General features: G+C 50.0%; 1 protein-coding gene across 1 annotated transcript in view; it reads right to left on the minus strand.

Moving 5' to 3' along the window:
* NPTN (neuroplastin) overlaps positions 1-1,152 on the minus strand; it is a 111,891-nt gene extending 110,739 nt beyond the window's left edge. Inside the window, exons 1-2 of the mRNA XM_045285666.1 lie at positions 1,132-1,152; positions 323-488 (exon numbers count right to left, since the gene is read on the minus strand). Of these exons, the coding sequence (XP_045141601.1) occupies positions 323-488; positions 1,132-1,152 (187 nt within the window). The remainder of the gene's footprint in view (positions 1-322; positions 489-1,131) is intronic.
* Positions 1,153-9,530: the final 8,378 nt, after the last annotated feature.

Consider the following 9,530-nt stretch of genomic DNA (forward strand, 5'->3'; position numbering starts at 1 on the left):
CGGCCGGGCTGCGCTGGGGCTGCAGGGTTGTTGTAGCTGAGAGCGATGCGCTCCCTCCCGGACTTGGCACCCGCACCCCAACCCTCTCTCCTGGCCCCCGGCTGGCCCCTGAGCACGTGAGAACGGGGAGCCCCCCTGGCTGAATCGCTGGCTCTAGGGCCCAGAGGGAGCAGGGGCTGCGAGGCGCCCACCCCGCCCCTGCGGACCTGCAGGCCCCAGGCAGCCGTGTGGCGGAGGCTGGGTGGGGGCCCGGGAGTTTGGAGGCCCTTCAGCTCCGTTACTGTGCTGGAAGGTTCCCAAAAAGCTTCCAGAAGCTGCTCACCTGGAGGGAAGCTGGGCCCTGCGGTGGGAAATCCCCTGAGATTCACCGACCTCGGGACCGCGGGGTGGACGATTGAAGGGCTTCCCGCGGCAGAAATGGGCGCTTGGCAGGGAGGGATTCTGCGGAGCGCAGATAAAGAGACAGCTAGCCAGCGGGAAGGGATGAACTAGTGTTTGGGATTGGGAAGCAGGCAAAGGTTGGGTAAGATCAGGAAGTAAGCGGGGAGCAGGGATGGGCTGGCTTGGGGTTGGAAAGTGTCCTGGAGATAGTGGAAGCCGTAGGGGGCGGAGGAGATGAAGGAGAAGGATGGGCTACCCAAGTCGGGGGACCCTGGTGTCTCAGTGCTCTGCTGCCCTATGCTTAGCTGCCACCAGTGAACTACCAGAGATGGGGTCTATTTTCAACCCGAACCTGCCCTAGGGAGAAATGAGTGACAGATGACTCAGATACAGCATCTCTGGGCAAAGGGAAAGGTTAATAAGTAAATGACAAAGCAAAGAAGACCTCGGGGTGGGCGAACGGTGGCTTGCCTTAATCAAAGACAGACAATTTACCTTCAAATTGGATCTGGATCCTTGTAAACCGAATCTGATCTTGTCATTAAATGCAAGGCCCCAGGTCCTTTCTTTGTAAGCACATCTTTCAAATCCGTTTCCGTGTTAGAAAGCCACGAGTTCTGCCTCTCTCAGCCCCAGCTGCTCTGGCTGCCCATGGATGCTTGCAGCCTCCCGGGTAATTTGAGGGCCTTTCAAATGGGGGAGGGGGCAGGGGGGTGTCGTTGGGGGGTCCACGGAAAGGGAAGTCTATACTTGAAATTGAAGGCTAAGCATATGGGGTTGGGTTGGGTTGACCTGGGTGCCAGAGAGGGTGGGAGGCTATGGGGCAGTTGGGCTTTGAAGTGGTGGCTCCCATTTCCAGCTTTTTCTTAGGAAGGAGAGCCTTTAGGGGTGAGTCCGTTTTCCTACCATCTGGGGTTCCCCAGCGTCAGCACTAGCACTGTATGTTAGCTGTTGAGCAGGGGTGCCTTTCTCCCCAATATTGCACACACACACACCCCACTCTGCTTCAGTTGAGTGTCCCGATGTCCATGCAGTTTTTTTTTTCTGACTTTTTAGGTCAGACCTGTGAACACCAGTTTTTGCAAGCAAAGGTGTGAGCTCTTGTCCCTGTACTATCCAGCCTCCTGGCCAAACCCACGGCCACTGGGTCAATTTTGACTCAACAACTGGACTCCCTGAGTGGCTGAGTGCTAACTCACAGCGACCCCTGCAGGTCACAGTAGGGCTGCACCTATGGGTTTCTGGGTCGGTGACTCTATATGGGAGCAGAAAGCCTCATCTTTTACTCATGGAAGGGCTGGTGAGTTTGAATTGCAGATCTTATGGTCAACAGTCCAGTGTGTAACCCACAATGCCACCAGGGCTTCCTTTTCAGACTCATAGTGACCCTATTTAGGGCTTCTGTGGCTTTGTAAATCCGTACAGGTGTCAACAGCCCCATCTTTCTCCCGAGGAGCCGTTGGTGGGTTTGAACCGCCAACCTTGTGGTTAGTGGCCCATCCTTTACCCAACAGCGCCACCAGGACGTCATTAAAGTACCCTCAGAGGTGCTTTCAACAGTCCCATGATTGACTCCTGGAATTCTTCTGTCTCTTTACTGACACCCATGCCCTGGGTTGGGCAAATGGTTAATGCACTTGCTGCTAAGCAAAGGGTCGCAGATATGAGTGTCCCCAGAGGTGCCTTGGAAGAAAGGCGCGATGATGCAGTTCTGAACAATCAGCTGTCGAAGACGCTGTGGACGCAGGTCTACTCTGACACACACGGACGGGGTCCTGATGAGTCGGAATTGACTTTGTGGACGCAGGTCTACTCTGACACACACGGACGGGGTCCTGATGAGTCGGAATTGACTTTGTGGTCAGGTGGAAACAAAAGGACATCACTCATGACTCCATGCTTGCCTGAAGTTAGAGAAGTGTCCTTCAAAGTAGTCCTCTGGGGAGGCTGGCCATGGACTTGCTAAACCTTTTGGTGGGAATTCCCCATCTTCAGACACTGGCCTTCTCGGAGTGGCCCTCTTCATTCTTGGGAGTAGGGCTTGGACTTGACACTGAGGTGGGCAGCCTGGGGTGGATTCTGTCCTGCGGCTGGCTGGACCTCGCATGGACATAAAGGATTTTGGATGTGTGCAGAAAATGACCCAACTTAAACAGCCTGGACATGAGTCATCGGGTCTAAGGGAGAGTGACACCACTGTGCATGAGTTTAGCCTCTGAATTGGTGGAGACTTCCAATTGCTGCCCTTTTCCCACATAACCCCACTTCCAGAGGGGTCTGAAAGGCAGCCAGCAAAGCGGGAGGGCCCTGGCAACAGTTAAACATAGACTCAGCACATTGCTGTTGCTGCTAAGGAGCGCTGATGGCCCCGTGGGTAGATGCTCCACCGAAGGGTCAATGGTTCGAACCTTCCTGCTGCTCCCAGGGAGAAAGAGGTGGCGATCTGCTTGCAGTGGGATTTACAGCCTTGGACACCCTATGGGGCAGTGCTTCTTGATGTTTCCACTCCAGTTAGGTACAGGTTTTACCCTTCTTTCTGGCATCTGACAAGATGATCTAAGAGTCCGCGTCAGAGAGGGGGATCTCAGAGAGGCAGAGAGTGGACCTGGCAGAGGGTGGGGCTGACTCGAGTGAAGCCAGACGCTAGCAGCCCAGTTGGGAGCGTTCTTGTCATGCTAAAGCCTCCAGCAGGCCCTCCTCCCCACTCCAGTTCTGACCAGTGCTCCCAGCCGGTTGGCCCAGGGAATGGGTCTCCTCCATGCCTTTTGGGTGTGTGGTTGGCACTAGACAGCGAGAGAATTCCAAAGAGAAGCGCTCTGGGAGTGGAAAATGAGAAGCCTATTTGGCTGGGGAAGCATAGAGCAAGGAACGATTCCGTGTGTCTGGGCGGCAGGGACCCCAGGCTACCCCCTCTAGTCCACCTAGAAACAGGGGCTCATCCAGGGAAGGTACTGGACTGTGTGCTGTCCTCAGAGATGTGGTAGCAGTAGGGGCAATGGGAGCCCACAGTGCTTGGTGCTGGGCGCAGGCTTCCAGAAGGAAGGAGGCAGATAGGCTACTAGGGGATCAGCCTGACCCAGAGGTAGAGTCTTAGTTTGCTGCGTGGAGCTGGGGATGGCGTGTGGAGATGGAATTACAGGCACGACAGGAGACATCGAAGGAGTATTGGTCCCAAAGGCCTCATTCTCCTGTCTAACAGAGAAGGTCTTGGCTACAGGAAGTGAGAGGCAAGGGCTCCCAGTGCAGAAGGCCCCAGGAGGCCTGGAATCCAGGCCCAGGGGCGTTTGTGAGCTGCCTAGTAGTCACTCTACATGGACGGTGACTAAGGCTGAGTGGTTGGGTAGCCTGGCTTCTTCCGTTTTGCTCAAATTCCTGTGTGAATACCTGGCATGGAGGTGGGGACTGGATCAGGTGAACGCCAAGCGGTGTTCAAACTCTGAGGGCTGGTGGAGGCCGCTGGGCTCCCGAGGAAGGCTTCTAGGGGCACCGGGAGTGGAGTGGTGGGACTTCGGGGCTTGTTAGGTGGTTACCTGTCAGGACTCTGCAGATGTTGCGTGAAGGCAGATGTGTGCGGCGTGGAGGGCCTGCTGGTGTGTGACCTGGGAACTGTCTCCTGTTCTCCCATCCATTCCTCTCTCCTCTTCCCTCCTTCCCAGTCCTCTTTGGGCAGGATCACCTCCAAGCTCCGCGTGGTTTCCCTCTATTCTGGGTTCTGTGCCTTTACTGGTGTGTGTTGTGTGTGTACATACACATGCTTGCGCACACACTCCTGGACATGGATCTACACACACTTCTTGTTCCAAGATCATGTCACATTGCTGCTGGGTGCCCTGGGCATGCGCAGCCCAGGGTGACCTCCCCGCCTAACGGGCCATTGTGCAACAAAAGCCTCACCACGTTCCCAGAGCCATGGAGACCCATTTGGTTTTGATGCCCGACCTCGACCTCAATGTGGACAGAGCGGATGTGGTGGGCCCAAGGGAGCTCAGCTTTAGCCTCTTGTCCTATCTTGCTTGTTCTTAAAGCTACAGAGGGGTGTGACACAAATGGAGGATGCCAAAAAGAACTGGGTCCCCTCTGCCAGGCTGGCCCGGGTGACACACTCCTGTCCTGACTCAGATACAAATCACTCTGAGAGGAAGAACTGATTTCTGCTTGGGAGTTGGGCGGGGTGTTCAGTGGACAGCCTGAGACACAAAAGGTCCCAGTTGACTCAGATTTCCTGGGAAGGGGCAGGGGCAGGGGCAGAATGAGACCATTCCCGGAAACCCTGGAGACCCTCCTCTCCTCTCTGCCCTGCCTTGCCCACGCCCCCTAATAGTACCCATGAAGTCAGTGAGAGGGAGTGAATTACTTACTGGCCCTTCGAGCCGCAGCCCTTCATGTGTAGGGTCTTGGTGAATTGGAATGGATTCAGTGGCAGTAGTTTTGGTTTGATGCTCCGGTGGTTGTAGGCCTACTTTGGAGGGAGTTAGCTGAGAGGATCACAGTGGGATATATTTTGAGTCCCTTGGAAGTATGATCTGCAGAAGCAAGACCACGCCCTCCATCACAGCCATCTTTGTGATGTCCCTTGCTGACACCGCATGCACAGAAGACCAGTGCTGGGTCACCTGTGATGAACACCCATCAAGCTTCAGGTACCACCCAACAAGCCGGCTGGCACAAGACTTGAGGAGCCTCTCTTCCCCATCCCCCCCCCACCATAGTTTTATTGGCATATACTTCAACATATCATGCAATTTAATCGTCCCATCATATGAAGACGAGTCGTGTCCTCACCACAATCAATTTCAGAGCATGTTCTTCTTACTACTCATTGTTGTTAGCTCCCCATTTCCCCTAGGTAATTAGTCATCTAGCTACTGTCTTTAGAGATTTACCTCTCCTGCATTTCATATATGTGAAATCATACAGAACACAAACAGGAAGCAAACAGCAACAACAACAAAGCAACAGCAACAACTAGACAAAACACAGAGTAAACCTCAATGGAAAAGAAAGAAAATATTAGGAATGGAAACCACTTTAAAATGGGCCAAAAGGAAGAGCAAATGGTAAGGCGTTACCTTTTAACCTAACTATATCTGCCATAATCCACTTTACAATGCCCTCTGTCCGATAGCAGAACATTCACACCCCTTGACTATGTTCAGAGGCTTAATCCATGTGGAGAACCCCCAAATGGATGTTGGGTTTCCACTGTCATCCACAGCCTTCTGCAAACTGGGGATCCTTAAGTAAAGTTCTAATACCATTCCTTCCTCTAGATTTGGATTTCATCATTTACAATTCTTGAATCACACGGGCTGGTATGCTTTTTCCATGTGAACTTAGTTGACACCTCACTTAGATACTTACTTAAGACAGACCGTTAAGACTTGTAGATCATTTTGACTTGAATCCCAGCATACCTTTTAGCCTGGCCAAAGGAGCCCTGGTGGCATAGCGGTTATGTGTTGGGTTACTACCATAAGGTCCGCAGTTCGAAACCACCAGCCACTCCACAGGTGAAAGACGAGGCTTTCTACTCGTGTAAAGAGTTATAGTCTTGGAAATCCAGCAGGGCAGTTCTACTCTCAGTCCGTAGGGTCACTATGAATCAGAATCGACTGGACGGTAGTGAGTTTAAGCCTCTGTCTGACCTCTGGCTCTTGGAATTGAGTTCTAACCTATCACCTGACCTGTAGTTAGAGACCCAGAGGGTCCTGGGAAGCCTGGCAGTGCTGGAGTCATGTTTCAAACCCACATCATTTCTGTCTTGTTGATGCTTTGCCTTTTTCTTATGTTAGTTGCCAGAGAAGTTCATGTTCATTATCAAAATGACCAAAGTATATTAAAAATGGGGAAGAAGACTCCTCCCCTCCTCCCCACACCCCAGGGCCAGGTTCACCATGAGGCTCCAGACCCTTTTTCAACTGCCATCCATCCCTCCAGCTCTCTCTAGCAGCACGCACGTGCACATGTCTGTTCATTCATCAAGCAAGGCACTGAGCCCCATTCCCTGCCGGACTTAGAGATGCCGCAGTGAATACAACGGGAGCTTCCAGTCTGACCCGATTCCAGAAGACAAACTGGGTGTGGTCAGTTACCGAGGCCTCTATAGAGCAACAGTGCTCCCATCTAGCTGTTCTCCTAAGGAGATCCTAAGGATGAAGAGGTGCTTCGCATGTCATCCATAAAGGAAGAACTTTTTTTTTTCTCCCCCAGATAGAAAAGAGTGTCCTGTGTGAGAGGAACTAGAAAAGACCCACTGTAGGGGCGTTCCCTCTGCCACTGAGTAGATTCCAACCCATAGCACCTCTGAAGGACAGAGTTGAATGACTCCTGTGGGTTTCCGAGACTACCTCTTTATGAGAGCAGAAAACCTCATCTTTATCCCAAGGAGCAGCTGATGGAATCGAACTGGTGAGCTTGTGGTTAGGATTAGCAGCTAAACTCAGTTCCAATGAGCCGAGGCCAACTTGTATAGACTGTACAGGACAGGGCAGCACCGTCCCTATGAGATTCCGAGACTTTCAACTCTACGGGAGTAGAAAGCTCTGTCTTTCTACTGCAGAAGAGCTGGTGGTTTTGAACTGCTGACCTGGTGGATCTTGGCTCAACGCATGATCTCAGCTCCACCAGGGCTCCTGTGGTTAGCAGAAGGGTATACAAAGGGGAGGAGGGGAGGCCAGGGACACAGGCAGAGCTCAGTGAACATGAAATGAACAGCCCTTGAATTAAATGTTGAGGGTGGGCAAGGGGTGTGGTGATATAATGTGATGTGTGTTTTTATAGCAAGTGCTGGGACCTGTGTGCAGAGTGTAGACTTTGGAGATGGGTGAGAGAGAATGTGTCAAGGCCAGTGAGGAAGTCTTTGTGGTTGTAGGGCAGTGACGTTTCTTGATATGAGTCATCTATTCACTTCTCTATAACTCCCATCAAATGATTGAGTGGGACCATGCAAATAAGAGTTTGGGTCAGTGGCCCCTCCCCTGGCTGATAAGGCGCAGGCATCTCAGAAGCAGGGAGAGAGGATTCCCAGGACTATCAAGGAAGAAGAGCCAGCAGTGAGTGGCGCACACTGAAGATCTCCCTGCCCCACTGAGACCAGAGACATCAGAGCAGAGAAGCAGTGCAGAGACCCTAAGACTATGAGGCAGAGCTTTGGGCAGGCTTCCTGGCCTCTGGAGGTAGAGGTCAAGTGACCGTGGGGCTGAGGACCAGAGAGAGACAGTTGGCTGCTGGCTGAGGAGAGGCATTGCTGTGAACTCAAGACTGCATCCTTAATGTATTCTGATGCTGGCTTGTGGTCACCTATTACTTTTTCTAATAAACTCATCTAATGGTGAATACTGTGTGTGAGTCCTGTGTGTCCACTACAATGAATTATGGAACGCAGCCGAGGAGTAGCGTGTTGAAGGGGAATGGTTGGCGTCAGAAGAGGTAGAGAATGATAGAGACTGGAGGCATGCCTTACCTCTGCCTCGTGACAGTCAGTGCTGGGCTGGTGTGCAGATGAATTCTCCCTCACCCTGTGCGGCCAGCGAGGTCAGATGTGGCCCCGATGCCTTTTCCTCAGTGGTAATCCAGGGAAAACTTGGAAGACTCGAGAGAGAAGCAGAGAGAGTGGAGATATGAGAGGACCTCAGAAACCTCATGGAAAAATGGACTGAAAAATAATGGAACTTCCCCACAGATTTTTGTTTTAATTTTATCATGAATTTTATTTTATTTATTTTAATTTTTTCATGAATTTTCATGAGAGAACACATGTGATAAACCTGGCTGTAAATTTCTTAAGTGTAATTTTTTTTAGATTATATGAATACTAACAACAACATTATCTTGAAATTCTTTCTGTTAAGTTAAAAATGTATATACTGTATATACTCGTGTATAAGCTGAGTTTTTCAGCACATTTTTAATGCAGTTTTTGTGGTAAAATTAGGTGCCTCGGATGATAATAAGGTTGGCTTATATTCAAGTATATACGGTATATTTTTAAATCGTTTTACTGGGGGCTTATACAGCTCTTATCACAATCCACACATCTATTGGGTCAAGCACATTTGTACACAAGTCGCCATCATCATTTTCAAAACAATTTCTTTCTACTTGAGCCCTTGGTATCAGCTTCTCATCTGAGTTAAAAAAATAGTTATAACATTGTTAGTGCCTGAGAAGAAGCCTTTTGTAAATTACTCCTTCTTGTTCTTTATTTTGCTACTTTAATTCTCAAAAAAAGTTTCACGGTAGGCTCACAAAAACAAATTACCACAATCTTGTAACCACAAAACCAGGGAATCCGACAAGATCAGTGACTATAGGTCAACGGGGGCAATGAGAACTATAGTCTATCTGTAGCCGGGCCTGGTTTGAAGCATCAGAATGGGGTAAAATGACAGCTCTCGCTGGAGCACCGTGGAAGGTTAAAAACATAAATAAACAAAGAACTTTAGCATTTTAGATTTATGGTATATGCTAGCTGAATTTACCAACTTTTTTTTTTTTTGATGTAATGATGAGCCACGGGGTTACTGTTATGTGGCGGAAAAAAAAGCAACTGGTGGTGAAACACTGCACAAAAATTTTATAGACAGTCATTTTAGCGTCACCTCCTCCTTATCAGTGCCACCCAGTGCCACTGCTCTGCACCTGCTCACTCCCATAGTGACATCACTGTCATGAACGATAAAACATGCAGGGACTGAAACACGGTATATGACATTCCTACAAAGATGGTGAATGAGGAGGCAGGGAATGAAATATGTACCGTAGCTGGTTCTTCTCCTCCCTGACCCAAGGACACGGTAAAAACATAAACTTCCCAGAACCCAACGGTATACAAAATATTTCTAACACTTGATTCTTGATCCAAGGATCCAGTTGGTAGGGCTATCTTTCCTGACGTCGCCCTTTGCCCGACGGATTTTTTGAACCCCCGCCTTTTATCAGCAAACTTTTACTTGAAAGGCCTGAGAGTAAACATTGTGGATTTTTAAATTTTATTTTATCTTCCCACCCCCACACCACCCCAACTTCTGGAGAATATTCTCAATTAAAAAAAAAATCATTTTATTAGGGGCTCATACAACTTTTATCACAATCCATACATGCATCCATTGTGTAAAGCACATTTGTACATTCATTGCCCTCATCAGTCT

Source organism: Echinops telfairi, unplaced genomic scaffold, assembly GCF_000313985.2.
Source record: "Echinops telfairi isolate 266 unplaced genomic scaffold, ASM31398v2 ScPeMD7_7475;HRSCAF=8513, whole genome shotgun sequence".
NCBI classification, from domain to species: domain Eukaryota; kingdom Metazoa; phylum Chordata; class Mammalia; order Afrosoricida; family Tenrecidae; genus Echinops; species Echinops telfairi.